Source organism: Archocentrus centrarchus, chromosome 5 (assembly GCF_007364275.1).
Source record: "Archocentrus centrarchus isolate MPI-CPG fArcCen1 chromosome 5, fArcCen1, whole genome shotgun sequence".
Taxonomy (NCBI): Eukaryota; Metazoa; Chordata; class Actinopteri; order Cichliformes; family Cichlidae; genus Archocentrus; species Archocentrus centrarchus.
In genome coordinates this window covers 20,653,119-20,672,647 of record NC_044350.1, presented here as the reverse complement: position 1 = coordinate 20,672,647, position 19,529 = coordinate 20,653,119, and the positions used below count along the sequence as shown (strand labels likewise).

Here is a 19,529-nt window from a genome sequence, read left to right as displayed (position 1 = left end):
TGAGCGATACCATGAAGATGTGGGAAAGAGTTGCTGAAGATAGATTAAGAAGAGAGGAGACGATCAGTGAGCAGCAGTATGGCTTCATGCCGAGAAACCCCGTGGGGTTTTACTCCCGTGGGGAGCGGTTGGTGGAATTCTCCGTATGTCTCTACCAGGAACAGACATTATGAAACTCCGTCACGGTCCTCTTCTTATTATGTACAGTATGTCGACAGTATCCTACAAGTGGTGATCAAAATAAAGGAATAAGCATCAATGTACTGTAACAAAAACAGTAATAAAAAGTTCAGTAATAAAACGTGATTTGAGGGAAACGACGAACTTTTAATAAGAGAGTGAGACGGGTATAAACAGGCGTACATATTATTCAGTCCTAGGTCTTCTAGCCTGCTTTTTGTTTGTTCGCACCTTTGCATGTCACTTGGCTGGCAGGAAATGGTTTAAGTGTGAGAAAGAAAGATGATTCGTGGGGAAGGGAGATCATTCACGCGTAAAGCAACAAATATATTTCATTCTGAGCAATTTTTCCGTTTAAAAAGTTTTAGGCTACTGTAACCATACAGGCTTCTCTACCTGTGATCGATAATTTATTCAAAGTGGAGTCTTATGACTGTTTCAAAAACTCTTTAGAAAAATGTCTGCATGTAACTTGCACACTGCTTCAGCAGGAGATTTATCTGCGCAATAGTGCAAACGGATGTCAAACTGTAACAGACGGGGGCTTGACTATCATAAGGTGAATCGCAGATCACGTTGTTGAGGGAACAGATAGTGATTTCATGGTGCACTACGTCCATAGACGTCCGGCTTTCTTGACGTCAGGAGAAGTCTGAGCGGACCCAGCGCTGCGCACAAGCACAGCAACCACACTCGCTCCCAGAGGGAAGGAGAACGCATCACAGCTACAGATCGCCATTTAGGTACGTTCCCTTTTCAGTTCAACATTCATTGCAGGCTCATTTGCATTGTTTTATTTATTTATTTTTTCTATTAGACAAAGTACCTTTGCTGCACTTCCTTGTCGCATGTCCGCAGCCTCCTGCTTAAACCCAAAGATGCTGTCTTCATTTGACTGCCATACCCTTGAGCGCTGCAGTATGGTTTGCACACCCACACCGTTTATTCTCCCTGTAACCTATGATAGTTGCATGTTCACCACGACCCACGAAAAACGGGCTCCTTTTGGCATTAGAAACCTAGTGCATCATTTTTAATTTCCATTCAAACTCCTTGCTTGCTTGTCATTCACGCCCTGCAGCCTTGATGCAGTCTCTATTGTCAAACCTTAATCACTGGAATAGCCTAGAGTTTCCACTTGAAAGATCTCTTAGGATTTGTATATTTGCAGATTCTCGTTCTTCAGAGAAACCTAATTGTTTCAAGCGAGTTGTTAAATATAGCACAGGTCCCCCAGCTGGTGTCTGCCTCCAACCCACTGACCATGCGTTTGTTTTTGCCACAGTATACGGTCCTTTCTTGCGACAGTCTCTGCTGCACTGTTTGCCCTACTTTATTAGTCGCTTTTAGCCGGCTGTCAACGTTGAACTCTGTGATTGTTGTGGTTTGTGGTGGTAAAGTGTTCCCGTTTCATCAGTGTGCAAATCTATTTTGTCTTCATTGATTTCTCTTTCCAATCTCACTAATGGCTACTTCTTAACCAGACAGAAGTTGCCTCTCTAATTTGTACTATTTAATAAAATACAAGAGCATTGGTGGAATTTGATATTTTGTCATCAACTTGTTTTCCTGTCACTCAATGCAGTGCAACCTGGAGTGTCCTTAAAAATGCAAACAAGATGAAAGGTTTTTGGTAGCAATCCCACCAGTAAGCCAGTCTGTAACCTATTAAAACAAAACCCACAGAGGCAGAATATTTGAATATTAAATACTGCAGGAATGCACAGATTGTAGTAGAATATTTCCTAAAAATCGATATCCCCACTCTGTGTTGAAAAGTTTGCAATATAGATAATATGTGGAAGTGGAGAAGAACTGGATGTTTTTGCCCTAAACAATTTAAAAAATAAAAAGTCTTGCTAACTAAGTCAGTAGTTCTTGCACTTGATAATTTAATTTGATTCTCTTTATTGAAGATCAATGTGTTTGATCAGAACTTAATTGTGCGTAATCTGAGTCTGTTCCTTTATTTGTTCTCACAGCTGTAGTGTGGCGAATCCAATCAGCATTGTAGAATGCCTCTTGGAGAGGATGGAAATGGATGGAAAAAGAAGACGTCAGACATCAAAGAACATTATGACTTCAAAGAAGTGCTGGGAACGTAAGTAGTACTTACAGTTTAGTTGCCAGATTTAGGCTGGATGACCGACTGGGCAAAACGGGCAAAGGCACTCCTATACCTTCGGGGAATGAATGCCACACTTCTTTTTGCTGTGTCTGCATTACACTAATACTGCTGAAACCTCAGCAATGGGAATGACGCTGAAACACTTTGGATAATTAAATACCAAAATAAGCATGTGTCTGTAACTTGAATTAAATTTTTCTTCATTATTGGATATTTTGCCATTTTTTTAATCATGTTACCATGAAGACAAAACCCATACAAACACTGGCAGGTTTCTAAAGTCTGGGACATCATACTGTGAAGCTGGCATCTGTTATCTATATGCACTGTAACTGATGGGTACTTGCAGATAGCAGAGCGCATAAACATGTTGTATAGATTGGAATAAACGGGGTGGGGGGTGTCTTTGTTGTCATTTACTCACATTGTTGGAGCTGTAAAACTTTGAGCCTGAATCCTGAAGATTTTGACTCAGTCTGCACTTATTCCTATCTGTGTTTGATGCTGGCATAGCTTCCACTCCACTCAACCTTCTCCTAAGATGCACAGTTAAGTTTTACTTAGGGTTTGAGTGTTCAAAATCAATATAAAGCAAGAAAATCTGTAAATAGAAAAGCATAAAGACTTAAATTCGACTTTTTTTTTTTTGATCTGGCTTGGATTTTATGACTTTACAAACCTAACTGTTGCTGGTCAAGAACTTAAAAGACATTGCTTGAGGTTTAAAGGTACATGCATACACTTGGATGCTGTTGTTTTTGTTAGTGAACACCACCATTGGTCAGTAGTTATTTATTGCATGACTGCATAAGCACAAGTACAGTTAAAAAAAAAAGATTTAATCACATTTTTTCATACCATTTAACCCCTAATCACTGATCTAAATAATAGTCTATATATAAAATATGAATATAGCTACCATGGCATTATCTATGAGATTTGGGATCTGCAATTTCAAGCATCAACATTAGTGTTTTGACTATCGTCGTATTAGTTTGGTTTTTTTTAGGTACAGTGACATATTTGGACAACAAGATGGAGTTATCAGCCACTGTGATGTCATGGTGACTAGTAAACTTGCATAGCAAGCTGCCTCCATAAACCACATTGGTGCATACGTTATTTGTAAGATAATTCAATTAAAATGCCCCAAGAGGCATCAAGAGTACAAACACAATGCAGAGGTCCAGTTCAGTGACTCCAGTTAGCAGAGGCAGGGCCTAGCAGATACCAGTGGACTGCAGATGCCTGTGCTAGGACACCTGTCAGTCAAAACTGCTGCCACACCCCTAATTCTTGTGTCCAGATGGATGAGTTATAATACATTTTTTTTTATTACTCATCCATCTGGACACAAGAATTAGGGGTGTGGCAGAGTTGCTATGAAGGGAGAAACTCTACAGACAACAAAAACATTTTTTTGTAACAGACTGCAAACATGCTGTTTGGTGCTTTAAAGTTGGGCATTTTTAACATGGAGTCTAATGGGATTGACTTGTTTGCCTCCAGTGGCCAGTGGAAGAACTGCAGTTTTCAGCACAAGTATTGACTTCATTTTTTTGGCTCCGGAGGTTTCTGCTTGAGGAGGATGTGATGTATTTGTAGACTGTCTGATTTGGTTTTCCTCTTGTAGTTCCTCTATTTCTCTTGATGCATTTTGTTTGTATATGAAAATTGTTAAAGAACACATTTTTTTACTGACACAAAAATTATTTAACTGGGTAGATCACCCATTAGTTAGGAATAGACCACAGCATGAAACTGTAATTTGACCTCTTACTCTTTATCCTTCTCATATGTGTCTGTGGGAGTTACACCATCATGGATGCCACGGAGGATATAAGACAGTTGTGTGCACTCCTAACTTGGGTAATCAAGAAAAGTTGGCTGCAGTGGCTGACTGCAATTTGCCTGAAAATCTGTTGAAGCTTGAGTCTGACCAGTCATGTAAAATCTGGCAGCGAATCATATTTCCTGCTGCCCTCAAATTGACCCCGATTACATTTTGTTATTGTCTCATAGTCTGGAATTTGAAATACATTTTAAATCTTGATTTAATAAGTCTACAAAATTAATCTTCAACCAGCTGGGTTCAGGTTGGCTTGCAGTCTGTAATGGTGAAGGCTGGGCTCATGCAGACCTGTGACTGCACTCTCCAGGGGACAGGACGGAGACCAGATGGTCAGGTGGGCACCTCTCCACCCCTAAACTGAGTACAAGTGACCCAGCATACATCCACCTGTGATGACACGAGTGTGCCATATGTAGTGTGGCTGTTTTCTTTCCTCTTGGAATCACACCTGCTTCCCCAGAGAGGCAGCACAGAATCAGATAGTAATGACTGCACAACTCTGGTCCCCATCCAAAACAGTGAGATAGCGGTGGGCAGATGAGACTGTCTAGTTATCTTAAATGCTGTAAGAGACAGAAAATCTGTCTCTCAGAGCTGTGCATGCTGTCTGTAACGTACTTTGTCTGTATGTTTCAGATTTCATGACTGCTGCTTAATGCTCATAACTCCTGCAATGATTCTACCAGGATTTCACACAGCACCTTAAAACAGTGATTGTTAAAATGTGATATTAAAGGTTATATAACTTGGATTGAAGTGAGTAAAATGCCAGGATGGCATGCTCCCTTTTTTCAGACTAAAAAAAAAAAAAGAGGAGAAAATGCTGTAGTAATATTCTTTCCCTCCTGTCACTATAGCTGGACCTAGCAGAGGGCAGAATTAACGTGTTGACGGAAAGCTCCTTATGCTCGGAGAAAAGATTACTGGGAAGCTTTATCCAGGAATTTAGTGTGTGAAGTTAATTGATTTATGTTGAAATATTATATTCAGATCCGAATAATCCTCACAGCTCTACCTCTGTTTGAAGTCCTCTGGAGAACAAATTGTCCTCATGGTAGTGTTAGCAGATGCAAAAAAAAAAAAAAAATCCCCCCCACTACAGTTAATATACCTGTCATGCTTTGGAGACTGTTTTTCCACTTTTGTTATTCTCATTAATGCTTTTCTCCCTCAACACTGTAAGTTATCGAGGATGAAATGAATGAGACAGAGCCTAAGGCACTGTAGAGACTTATGATTCTGTTTGTGTAATGAAATGCAAAAAAGTGAAACGTTATAGTTTCCACACAAGAGAATATTTGGACAAGATGCCCTTAAATAAAAAGCTCATTTTTACCGTCTCACAGTGAGCTACACTGTTCATTAGGTTCTTTTGTTTTTGTCCAAAGAAAACAAAATCCATCCACCAGTATCCCCAGAGCACATGTGCTCTAATCATTAACACTTTTTTTTTTCATTTGATAAAAGAAAAGTTTAATTAGATGATTAGATAAATAGTGCCAGGCAACCAACTGAGACTCCAGGAAGATACTGTTTTTAACGCCTACCTAATCAGGGTTGGTTGGGTCTCATGTGGTAGAGCAAGGTAACTCAGTCCTTCTCCCTGTTCCTCCTGCTGGCAGCCTTGTTGTCAGTGGTAATGAGTGGGAAGCTGTCAATTTTAAGACACTTTGTAGTAGAGCCCAGCTTACTTATTGTTGGGTCAATATTATTGGCTGATATCAGCTATTTTCTGATCTATCAGAATAGGCATTTAAAACGACAGATAATTGAAAATGAAAACGTAAAAAGAGACAGGACAAGTACCCTTCAACCATGTTATGAGTGGTGACATTGCATAGTGTGTCCAGGGCACTCTGCAACTTCCCTGTTAGCAACAAACGTGTTTAAAGCCGAGCAGAGCGTAAATGAGCAAATAAATAACTGCACATGATTGTTTTGTGTGTCTGAAAGAGAACAAATATTGGCTGATATGTCAGAATATCATCAAGGATCATCAAGTATTGATATTGGTCTTAACAGTATCGGTGTTAAAGGTCTTACAGCAGTTGGGCTTTACTTTGTTGAACTACTAAGGGTAAAAGGTAGTATATAAATGCAGAATATGTATGGATGGATGAATGGATAGCAAAGGGAACAGATTTTGTAATCTTTGGTCACCTGCATATTCTACTGTAGATGTAGCTTAATGTGCAGAGACGTGTTTTGTTTCATCATGAAAAGTGTAAGAAATAAATACAGTACTTTTTTCCTAGGATTTATTCAGTATGTTTTAAAAACAGTCTCTAAGTATATTAAAAAGAAGACTAAATATAAAAGTAAAACTATTTATAAAAAGAACAAAATAAATATAAAAATGAACACAATAAATATAAAGATAAACAACTTTAAACTGGAATAATAGTAGTGACACATGGTACCACAGCAGTGACTTATACACATGACAGCCACACGAATGGGTGTGTGCAAGAACAGCAGCATGAGTAAGTGCAATTAAAGTTGATATAGGTAGAACAGTACAGCTACACAGCCCCACCAGAGTTCAACGGTCTTACAGCTTCAGGGAAGAAGGTGTTTCTCAGTCTGGTGGTCCTGCTCCTAACGCTCTGCAGCCTCCTGCCTGAGGGGAGGGGAACAAAAAGTGCGTGTGCTGGTTGTGTGGGGTCCTTCATAATACAGGTAGTGCTTTCCCTGCATCTGGAGGTGTAAATGTTCGTGGTTGTGGAAAAGCTGACTCCGACAGTCCTCTGTGCAGCCTTCACCCCCCTCTGCAGAGCTTTCTTCTCTGCCACAGAGCAGCTTCCATGCCGCACAGTGATACAGGAGCACAGGATGCTCTCCACAGCACATCTGTAGAATGAGGTGAAAACTAGGTTTCCAAGTCCAGCACACCTCAGCCTCCTGAGGAAGCAGAGTCACTGGTGTGCCTTCCTGACCAGACTGGAAGTGTTGTTGCTCCAGGTGAAGTCATTACTTAGGTTTACACCAAAGCATCTGTAGCTGGAGACCACTTCCACTACAGATCCTCCGATGTATGGGGGGGTGGGGGGTGGGGTGCCTAACCCTTCAGAAATCCACAATAATCTCCTTTGTCTTCGTCACGTTGATGCAGAGATTGTTCTTGCTGCACAGTCCCTCCAGGTGTTACACCTCCTGCCTGTAGCCGGACTCAATGTTGCTAGTGATGCATCCAGTCACTGCTGTGTCATCCGCAAACTTCACAATATGGCAGCCTGGGTGTTTTACTGAGGAGTTATATATGAGCAGGGTGAATCCTACGTGTCCCTGGATCTTCTGAGCGTATGTGGCTTTGTCCCTCTTCATGCCAGCAGTCAGTTCTCTTCTAGCCCTTCTGAATGTCTGCAAGTCACCAATCCTGAAGGCAGCATCCCTTGCTTTCAGCAGAGAACAAACCTCTGCATCCAGCCAGGGTTTCTAGTTCGGGTAGCACGTCACAGTCCTGGTGGTGGTAACTTCACAAGCACACTTGCTTATGTATCAGAGGACAGCAGATATATAGTTCTCCAGATCACCTTCCCCTCCCAGAAAGCAGCCACCCTGAAGACCTGCCAGTCCAAACACAGGAACCAGTCCTGCAGCACAGAGGCAGCATCACTGGACCACACAGTGTTGGTGTTGGTCTGTGTTGGTCTGGAGAGTCTCAGCAGGGTATGATAGGCAGGGACCCGCATGATGAAGATGTGGTAGGAGAGCCCGAAATGGGGGTGAGGGATGGCTCTTTATGCATCTAGTTTGTGGGTGTAAACACTTTATAGTCATAAGTTTAGTATACGGAACTCCAGATTATATTTTGAGACTTGTTGTGGAGTCATATCTTTTTTGTTTTATCCACTAATTAAGGTGCAACATGATGAGATTCTAGCTGACTCAGGTTTCTTCTGTGTTGGCCCCTCTTTACCCGGAGTGTTTATTCAAGGCTTAAGATAGAAGAAGAGACTGCAGGAGCTCACCTATCACTGCAGTTATTGTGGTTTATGGCTGTCATTAATTACTGAAAGTCTTTGCTTCTCTGCATCAAATAAATGTCTTTTTGTTTTACAGTATGAATAAGTGTCAGATGGAATCACTTAATTTAACGCATTTATTTACAAAACAGGATGCTGCAGCTTGACTTTAATCGTGAATAGTGATAGTGCGCATGAACATAAGTTCAGTTTATGAGTACCGTGGACAGAGATTGTACCCATGAGCTGGCAGCTTGTCGAACAGAAATGAAATGCACAGAGGCTACTTAACAAATCATTCAAACCACAGCACAGTAGTAAAAACAGTTTTAAGCTCCCACAGCAGAGTGATTCTTAAGTTTATTGCTGATGTCTGATTCTTCTTTTAGAGCGCTCTGTTAAGCAACAAGGTAATTACATGATACCTAACGGGTTTTAGAAGAATAATGCAATGACTTCATGATCCTAGTTTAAACCTAAGCAATGCTATTTGACTTAGTTTTGAAATACCTCTTTTCAATTAGCTTTAACATCAGGACCTAGCTGACATTTTAAAAGGGAGGATATTTGCCATACAGTGTGACTCAGAAAGACAGAATAGCTATAAAATGAGCTTTAATTTCAAATAAAACAAAGAGATGAGGCAGGTCAGCTTTAAGAACTACTTGTGCTGTCCAGGTGGATAATGAGCATAAACATTGTAATGATGCAGTACTGAGACTCACTGAAAAGCACTTGTGCTAGTTAGCTTGTTTGAAGAGAAGAGGAGAGGAGTTAAGAGGTTTGACTTACACATGACTCTAGCAGAGTGGAGGGAGAACATAAAGGTGTACAAGTGTTAATGAATAGTCCACTCCCAAGCTTTGTTGATATGAATGTATAAAGATATTTCTGCAGTGAAAAAATGGATCTAGAGATCATTTTGAATTGGATTATACTGGATATCCACACAGAGATGCAGTGTCCCTTTACGCTCTCTCTCAAGCCCACACACACACGCGTGCGCACACACACACATACATTATGGATTAGACTAAAATGGGAATGTTTTTTTGGGGGGGACTTGGAGGCGTGTTGGGCTTGAAAGGAGTATTTGTATCAGGTCGGATCAATAGACTTATGGATGCTTGTAGATGTTTTCAAAAAGAGAATGATTTCTCCTCACTGTGAAGCCACCACCTAAAACAAAAAAGAACTTAATAAAAGTCATTGCCACAAACATCTGTTGTTTTAAACAAAGGCACTAGGCAAGACTTGCTCATTGCTACAGTCTTGAGTAATTAAGACTTAGACTCTAACTGCCGGCAATCAGAATATGTAGTTTTTGTTTTTATTAAAATGTTTATCCAAGCTCCCAATCAGGGATCAAATATAACAATCCTTCTAAATAACACACACACATATGCACACTTTCCCCAAAAAGACTATTTTGTCTTTCTACAAAATATAGGGTTTGGGTAAGATTAGGGTTACCATGTATGATGACTTAGAGACTTAGATCTAGCAGCTGGGAGCAGCATCAGAATATGGGTACACTGTGGTCATAAAGGGATGGACATACTTGGACTCAGGTAAACTCAACTGAGTTTTTTATGTATAGCACCAGATCACAACTGTCACCTCAAGGTGCTTTAAATTGTAAAGTAAAGACCCCACAGTAACACAGAGACCCTAACAATCAGAAGACCCCCTATGAGCAGGCACTTAGTGACTGTGGGAAGGAAAAACTCCCTTTTAACATGAAGAAACCTCCGGCAGAACCAGGCTCAGGGAGGGGCAGTCATCTGCCTGACTGGTTGGGGGTTAAGGTGAGGTAATAAGGAGCCCAAAGTGTACCAAGAAAATATCTCCCGCACCATTACACCACCACTACCAGCAGAACTCAAGACCCATCAGACTAGATGTTTTGCTAATCTTCTGTTGCCAATTTTGGTGAACTCATCTGAACTGTAGCTTCAGTTTCCTGTTCCTTGTTGACCTTGGTTTTAATGAGTGGTTATTTGAGTTACTGTTGTCTTCATATCAGCTCAGAACAGTTTGGCCATTCTCCTCTGATCTTTGGCGACTTGCCACTTATTGGATATTTTTTCTTTTTCAGACATTCTCTGTAAATCCTAGATATGGTTAAGTGGGAAAATCCCAGTAGATCAACAGTTTCTGAAATACTCAGACAGCCCGTCTGGCACCAGCAACCATGCCACGTTCAAAGTCACAATTGCTCAAGACCACTTAAAAAATTAAGAAAGTCTGGCTTTCTTAAAAGTGCAAAGAAATTAGGTGTGATTCAAAACTTTTACACAGTGCTGTATATTATATTCATGAGAGAGAGAGAGAGAGAGAGAGAGAGAGAGAGAAAGAGAGAGAGAGAGAGAAAGAGAGAGAGAGACTGTGTGTGTGCAGTAATACCACTAATTACAGTGAAAGCACTGCAAGACATTGATATGAGAATGTGTGAATCAATATTTGTCCATTTAGACAGCTGGGCTGATAGTGTTATTCCCAACTTGTGTGTGTGTGTGTGTGGGTGCGTGTGTGAGTGTGTGTGCGCGCGCATGTGTGTGTGTGTCTGTGCATGTGTGAGAGACAGAAGAGATACCCATACTGTGGTGCATGTTTTCATGTTGTGCCTATGGCTTTGGGATAAACATCATCACTCTGCTACAGAGTTATGATTGTCATCTATCTGTCTGTCTGTCTGTCTGTGTGTCTTCTTTCTTTCATAAGCTTATTCAAACAGCCAAGATGACAGATGCATCAGCTATGAGTCTTGCGCCCAATGACTCATGTGAAATTTATTTATTTTAATTTCTTAACAGCAAGTTGATATGTGTGCCAGGATTATTTATTGGCATTAAATACATTTCCATCGTATGTTGCTAATTGCTGGTGAGATACAGAAACTGTGTTTCAATCTGAGATTGAAAAAACATGAAAACCGTACGACTGAATGACACCATACAGCTCCTTTTTTATTATTATTGGGTGTACTCCTGTCCAGTGTTAAGATACACAGCTCTTCACAGGTTCTCATTAGTTCATAGCGACAGCTACAGTAGCTTCCTCTGTGTTCCTCTCCAAAACCCGCTGAGAGTCCACCCCTACCATGTCTCCAAGGAGAAATGAGCAACTGGATGGTTAATTACAGTGTGTCTCATGGCAACAGTAGGAAAGTGTGTATGTGTGTGTTTACATGTACATCTGCGATGATCCTTTTCTAGCTCTCTCAGTTACTCTGTCATTCTCTGTCACTTACAGATATGTGTTGAAATGATGTAGCCATATTGTTTCAAGAACACTTTCAAGCATTAGTCCAGCTCATGCGTCCATATAGTACTTTTATAGCTATTATTATTTTATATCTAGACATTTGTACTTCTTAAACAAAAGTTTGGATGATATATTCTGAGAGGCGATCACAGCCTTTGCTGTAGTATTGAGAGGCTGGACTTCTTTCAGTCACGTGACATTCTTTTGAGTAAAGTGAGAAAACTGTGGGAAACTTGAACTGAACTCTCAATTAGGTAATCATGAGGTGGATGAAAATATATCATCATATTTCAAGAAAACCTGTGATAATGATATTTATGATGAAACAGGGAAAAAAAAAAAAAACCTAAACGTTTCATCGATGATTGCAGTTGCAGGCAATAACATTTATAAGTGTAGCCAAAATGAACTACATTTTTCATTCTTTTCCAATGAGGTACTGTCACTGATGACACAGTACCTAATTCAAAGTGAGAATCTATTGCCACAAGGTGCCAGCAGCAGCCTCAGCAGCAGCAGCAAGCATTATGCTGCAATCGTAGTGACACAGCATTATGTCCGGTGACACAGTATAAATCAAATGTAAGCGCAAAAGTAGCTTAGGTAGTGTTTTCCCTGGAAATTTTAACTAAAAGTATAACAAAACTGCTTAAGACTTAAGATGTCAGCCTCAACTGCTGGAGCAACTACCAAGACACTGTTGCTTCTTCAATGGACCCCCAGTTGTGTGTGGGCCCCAGAGCATTTGCCCAGTATGTCCATTGGATAATCCGACCTTGGTTAGTTTCTGCCTTTAGAGGGAACAGTTTTATTGCCTATGTTTTGCAAGTAGCTCCAGTTTTAGGTACTAAATCTTCATTGGGGACTGACTCGCAGCTCTCTCTCTGTCCAACATGTTTGGGCTTGTGTCGTTGTTGTGAGCGCTACATCGATCTTGTGAGCTGGCACTTTTTTTTATCATTTAAAAATGTATATCAGTATTATTGTGGAAGGTATGAAATGGCCCATCCCTAATAGTGACTAATGTAATATTAGCAGGTGGTAGTTTGCTTCCTCTTCTAATTTTTTGTATTTTATTAAGAATAAAAGTCTATACCCATGTTGGCACTGGTGTTGTCAGGTTGTACTTGGACATAGTGGTGGAGTAACCATTACAGAAATATATTAAAAATAAAAATTTGGTAATTACCAATACTGTTAATTTATGGCAGCTGTGGTATAAACCTTACATTGGTTAGTGGTGTAAAAATGTGTAAAGTGCTGTATGTATTTATGTCGTCTCCTTCTGTTTATTGTTTTTATGGCTACTGTGTAAATGAGGCCTCAACTAATGCATTGGCAAATTTACCTAAACTTTTAATGAATGATTGAAAATGATTTCTTCTAATTTTACTGTTTGGTTACTTTAATACTGTACATATCTCAAATCACTGCAGAACAATTTCTAGTGGCAAAGCATGCAGAAAAAACCACAGAGCAAGTTACACATCTGTAACTTGCTCAAAATCTTTATCTGTACAACGTAAGTGCACTTTTACCTTCAATGTAACAGTGAACTCTGTGTTTTATAATATAAACTGTGGGTTTGAAGGCAATGATTGAAAGTCCACAAAGTCACACTTTTTCAAGTACAACAATACACATTAGTCCATGTGGGTGATTTCAGGACAGTGGACAGGATTCACATTTATACCTGTTAATTTCCTGTATACCTGTTGACATCATTATCGTTAAAAAAAAAAAAAGCCAAGAAAATGTGTAAATATCATTTACACAAGGTGGGTCTTTTCATAATGAAACAGGAGATTTCAAATGCATATTACAGTGAGGCAATACTGCACAGATTTCCATGTAAGTCACATGATCACATTAGGGCTTCCACTGGCCTGTCTCCCAGTGGAAGGCCTATTGCCTTACTTCACCCCCCCCCCCCCACACACCCCCCACCCTCAATAAATCTAAACAGTTTTCCTGACTGATAATGTAAGTTTAGCACTCTTGGCCCTGTGATGAAAGCCTGGCTATAAATGCTGCAGACTTAAATGTATTAAAATGCTTTCAAGGATCAATGAGAAACTGAGTTTTATGTAATTCTGCTCTGAGATTATTTTAAGGACGTTTTAAAAACGAAACCAGAGATGTGTGTGAGAATCTTGTGCATCAGCTTCACTATGCAAATCTTTCTACTGCTTCGGTTTGTTGAGCACAAGATGGCCACGGTACAAAGCCATCTCAAGGATTACCGCAGATTGAGGCAGAGCATTTATTATGGAAAGATGACAGACAAAAATATGACATCAGCTCTGTAATTAACTGCTGATTAACATTAAGAGCAGAATAAGTATGAAGTGAGGTTAGTAAAAACACTGTGATGTCGATATTGTTTTATTTAAGATTTTTAAACTGAAATTACCCCCCACATTCTGAGTTTTGGCTCAAAGGATGGTGTTTTCTAAAACTTGAACACTGAGCGTCCTTTTGTGCTTTGAGTGGCAGTGTTGCTTCGCACACATGGAAAAGATCCCTGTGGTTGCTAACAATGTTAGTGCATTCAGGTCCCCTCCTGAGCTCCCTCCCACGCTCCTGTGGGGAGACTGTGTAAATACAAACTATTCTCCCTCTCATCATCACCAGACCATAATCCATAATGCAGTCTAGTCTCCCTCAGATACAGCTACACTACATTTACTCTATCTATTATTGAACATGGTTTCCTTTTTTAAAGCAACGTCTCTTTCCTTCCTGTGACTGTTGCATCACCTCCTGAGCCTTTTCTCAGCCCTCCAAAAACCTCTTGTTAATGCCACCATTTTGAATTATTCATCTAAACATCGCTCTCACACACACGCACCTTCGCTGCACAAACACAAAACTAGATGGTTGAATGCAGTGTATTAGGAGGTCTGGTGTAGTTAAGTGGTAAATTAAACACTGATGTTTTCAAACCCTTTTCCAGTCCTGTTGACCACTCATACACTAATGCACAAGTGCCTTAATCTGTGCATACAACACTTTATCTATCACACACTCAGTGAGGGAAATTCATTTTCATTATCTCACCCGAGGACAATACATCATTCGAACCAAGATCCTTCCAATTAGTGGAAAATACCAAACAAAAAATTGGTATATATATATATATATATATATATATATATATATATATATATATATATATATATTCTCACTCTGATTTGTGCATGTACATCTGTGTGTGTTTTAGGGGCGCTTTCTCTGAGGTGGTTCTAGCAGAGGAAAAGAGGACTCAGAGGCTTGTGGCCATTAAGTGCATTCCCAAGAAAGCGTTGGAAGGCAAAGAGAACAACATTGAAAATGAGATCGCAGTCCTACACAGGTGAGGCCGCCGAAGTTGCTTGCGATGCATCGGCTTCTGCTTTGTGTCCAGCTTGGAAGGATCAATCAGTGCAGCCTCGTGCTACAGTGCATATACATCAATCAGAATATATGCAAGGGGTCAATTGAATGGGTGACTAAATGCACGGTGTCAGTTGAAACAGTAGGATTGTGCACCGGAAATGTCAGGAGTAAAGAAGATAGACCTATTTTTAGTGTCCCTGTTGCCAGGGCAACAGCACACAGAGGCGGAGATGGTGTGGAGTTCCCCGCAGCAGTGTACTGAAGAAAGAGAAAGAGACATAGAGGGAGGAGAAGGGATTGGGGGGGGGGGGGGGGGGGGGGTTATACAGGGAGAATGATATGGAAGAATGGGAGGAGTGGACTGAATATTTAAATCAGAATTAAATAAATAAGAAAGCCCTGAGAGCGAGAAAGATGAGGGAAGTTTAAAAAAAATGATCTGAGAAGAGAACGAGGGATTCTCTCACCCTACGAAAAGTCGCATTAGCCCTTCTCAGCTGCTGTTGTGTTAGTGACGGTTCATATGCTCTCAACTTGACTCAGCAGCCAAGAGAGATGCTCAACCTTCTGTTGGCTGGTTCATAACTATAAGTGATCCAAATCTTTTTGTTGTTGTTGTTGTTGTTGTTGTTGTTGTTGTTGTTGTTGTTGTTGTTGTTGTTGTTGTGAGGTTAACATTTGTTACAGTTGTTCTGTTAGGCCCTGTAACTGCACTTTCTTCAGATTTATTCTTAACGAGAGGTAGTCTATCTAAAACTTAGCTGCGATTTCTCTGGGAGGTTTTCACATGTTCTATTTTTAGGGAACAGTGTAAATACCTTGTTTTAACCTCAGTTCACCATTGTACACTCCACGGAAAAGAGAGAGAACAGCCCTCACTAAATAGGAATTATGCAGCAAGAATGCCATCTGGTGACCAATTAAAAGTAAATGTTTGCTGAAATGTGTGTTTTTTTTTTAAAAAAAAAACCCAGCAGATCTCTGATGATTTCTGTTCATGTTCCTCAGAATCAAGCACCCCAATATTGTTTCACTGGAGGACATCTTTGAAAGTACATCCCACCTTTATCTTGTCATGCAGCTGTGAGTTCTCCTTCCTCTTTACTCTTACACAACCGCCAACTACACTAAACAAAATACACATTTCTCACTCTTCCTGTAAAATAATGTAGACAACTTTTGATTTTGTTCTGTTAATTTAGAAAAAAAATTAATCAGAAATAACTTTCTTTTTTAACTTGTTTTGTAAACTCTAATAGCAGCTAATATGACATTATGTAACACTATAAATTTGATAGCGTATCATGTATGTATTAAAATATATAATTTCAAATGTTCAAACTCATGACCCCACTTGCAGCCCCATTCACCAAACAATGAAAGCATCTTACATAGATTTAGACAATTTGCTAAAATTCATCAAACCACTGGTAACTAAATCTAAAGTAAAAATTTGTGGATTTGAGCAACATTTAGCTACACAAATATTGTTTATTTAAACAAATTTCTCTTATTGAACACAAACTCCCTTCTAATATTTGTAGCAGAGGTAGAAGAATATTCAGCTCTTTCCCCTGATTTCTTTTTTTACCAACAGGGTATCTGGAGGTGAGCTTTTCGACAGAATTGTGGAGAAAGGTTTCTACACAGAGCGAGATGCCAGCCAGCTCATCCATCAAATCTTGGATGCAGTCAAATACCTCCATGATATGGGGATAGTCCACAGAGACTTGAAGGTATCTTAATTCAGCAAAAGACAGAGATATAAAAGCTCAACCGAGCTCTCAGTTGGCCTGCTTTTCTTTCTTTTTTTTCCTTTTTTTTTTAAACTTCCACTTTGATCTTTCTTCTTGTCTCCGCAGCCGGAGAATTTGCTGTACTACAGTATGGATGAAGACTCCAAGATTATGATCAGTGACTTTGGATTGTCAAAAATTGAGGGGGCGGGCAGTGTCATGTCCACAGCCTGCGGGACTCCTGGATATGTGGGTAAGGCATTGATTTCTCCGGTCTTCTCACGTCCCCCTTCGCTTTCATGTGAGCTTAGTACTAGCTGTTTCAGCTGATATCCCATTTTTATTCTCTGCATTGTGAGAGGCTCTTTCATCCACTACTGAGTCAACTGCAAGTGTTTCAGAAGTGCTCTCTACCTGTTTAACATGACCTGGCAGATCACACAGTATTACTGAAAGGTCAAGATTACTTGAATTCATCCTCACTGCTGCTCTGTCTCATATATTTTCCCACTCTGTGAACGTGTATTGTGTGCACTTCAGCTCCTGAGGTGCTCGCTCAGAAGCCGTACAGTAAAGCGGTGGATTGCTGGTCCATAGGAGTTATTTCTTATATTCTGTAAGTCACAGTTTATTTGTCCATGAGAAGTATGGAGAGTGGTTGTTTTTCTCACATCAAATAAAATCCGATGTCACTTCTTCAGATTATGTGGATATCCTCCGTTTTACGATGAAAATGACGCCAAGTTGTTTGAGCAGATTCTGAAAGCAGAATATGAATTTGACTCTCCATATTGGGATGACATCTCAGATTCAGGTAACCTTGAAATATCTACTACAAGTACAACTAAAAAAAGAACAAATGATATTGGATTATCATAACATGAACCTTAATTTTGCTGGCAGCCAAAGACTTCATCTGTCATCTGATGGAAAAAGACCCTTTGAAGAGATACACGTGTGAGCAGGCCCTGCAGCATCCATGGTAGGAGAGCTAAAATGCTGGTCCTATATGTAGCTGCTATAATGTGGTAATGAGCAGTGTTAAAACATTTTCACGTCAAAATGTTATTTTAGTTGTATTAATTTTTATATGTAATTTTTTAAATTATTTTTTCTGGTTTTCAGACATGAAATTTTGTTTTTTTTAATATGTCAAAAAAAGGTTGCCCTGATACTTCTTTTTGTTATTGTCAATGTGCTTATAACTGATTGCTTTAGCTGACTGATCTCTTTGACTGTGCATTGTCAAATGTTGGAGAAAAGCTGCGTTCCACAGTCCTTCTTTTAGCCAGTCACAGTGTAAAAGAATTGAGTATTAAAAAATAGCTGCAGATCGATGTTCTGCAGATTGGTTTATCCATTCATGCTTAGTCATCAATGGTGCTAATCAGTAACAGAATGAAGTCTCAGTCAGAGGCCTCAAATCCCTGTAAATTCTCCAATTCTTCTTTCAGGATATGTGGTGACACAGCTCTGGATAAGAACATCCACGAATCTGTCAGCGCACAAATCAAGAAGAACTTTGCCAAAAGTAAATGGAAGGTCAGTGCCTTGGCTGAATCACAGAGCACCCTGTTGGAAGAGGTGCATTAAGATTGCCAGTAGTTTCATTTTGTATGCCTTAACTGTTTTCCTCTCTCAGTAGCCGTCAGACACAGAAGGTTCTTACTATTTTTTTTCCCCCTTCCACTCTTTCCTCCCTCCATGTAGCAAGCATTTAATGCCACAGCGGTGGTGCGCCACATGCGGAAGTTGCAGCTGGGCACTAGTCTCGAGGGACCCAGTCAGATTACTCCCACCAGTCCCTGCCATGGACATCTGCTCCCAGAGGAGGAGGAGGAGGAGGAGGATTTGGGGAATGGGGAGGAGGAGAGCTGTAAGTTAATGAACAAATCCAAATTCAAACATTTTTGTATTAAATTTAGGTGATTAAAGGTTATAATGTAAATGATTAGAAATTATGTGGATTTCTATGTGAAAGGAGACGAGCCTAATATGTTTATATAATACCAGAGTTGCTGTAATTATTAGTTGCAATTAAACCAGAGAAAAACATTAATGTGGTTTTGTTGTTACCATTGCCAGAACAAAATCCCAGAATAATCCCCGCTCTCCTCTAACATCCAGTGTCTCACTACGAGGACGGCCGTCGTGGAAGCAATGAGGGCAGCACAGATCGGGACAGCCTGAGAAGCTGCACCTACTGCTGCAGGCCAACTAGTCGCATCTGAGCACAACCTGATGGTGTTGTCATGTGACATCCCTGAAGCGCCCAGAGCCCGCCCACCCGCCCAGTCTGGCCAGGAATGCAGAGCAGATATCAGGCACTGTCCACCAGAGTACATCCACAGCCACCAGCTCACTGTTACAGTTTAGACAAAACATACATTTATTTCCTTTGTTCAGGAAAAACACACACGCATACACGCACACACACACACACACACACACACCATGAGTCAAGATATACAGGTTTAAACTGCATTGCATGATGGTATGAAAAGCTGCTTCATGTAGGCATGATTCTTTTAAAGGATCTCTCAGTATGGTCACTAGAAACCCCCCACCAATGCTCCACCACCAGGGGAACATGCTGTTGGCCTTTGTGAAGATCTAGCAGAGTGTGGACATTTGACAGTACAGGAAGGGGTTGCTTCAAGAAGTTCCTGGAGTTTTCAATGATGAGATAAAGGCATTCTATTCCATTATTTTTTCTTATATTTTACGTGCAGTACCTCTAATCATATTAATTGTGTGTCCATCTGGCCCACATGCTATACATTACTTGCAGCCTACTCCAAAAATCTGGCCAGACAGGAAAAAAAAAACAAAAAACAAATGGAAAGAGCACTGAAAGCTCCTCTTGCATGCCTTTATACTCTTCACCCATCAATATGACTCAGTCTAGTCATCGACCAAGTAGCTGTTTAGTTAAATTTCAAGCTGTGTCTTCACTGCCGATTTCACCCACCTATTTATTTCTGTTTGGGCACCCCCCCCCAACCCCCACCCCCCCCACCCCC

At 40.3% G+C, this 19,529-nt stretch overlaps 1 protein-coding gene across 1 annotated transcript; it reads left to right on the top strand.

Moving 5' to 3' along the window:
- Positions 1-833: 833 nt before the first annotated feature.
- camk1a (calcium/calmodulin-dependent protein kinase Ia) lies at positions 834-18,792 on the top strand. The gene is made up of 12 exons (XM_030730280.1): positions 834-923; positions 2,163-2,281; positions 14,616-14,747; positions 15,779-15,853; positions 16,368-16,506; positions 16,633-16,759; positions 17,047-17,122; positions 17,208-17,320; positions 17,410-17,488; positions 17,961-18,048; positions 18,217-18,382; positions 18,634-18,792. The coding sequence occupies exons 2-12, from the start codon at positions 2,196-2,198 to the stop codon at positions 18,735-18,737; spliced, it is 1,185 nt and encodes a 394-aa protein (XP_030586140.1). The 5' UTR covers positions 834-923; positions 2,163-2,195; the 3' UTR covers positions 18,738-18,792.
- The last annotated feature ends 737 nt before the right edge of the window (positions 18,793-19,529 follow it).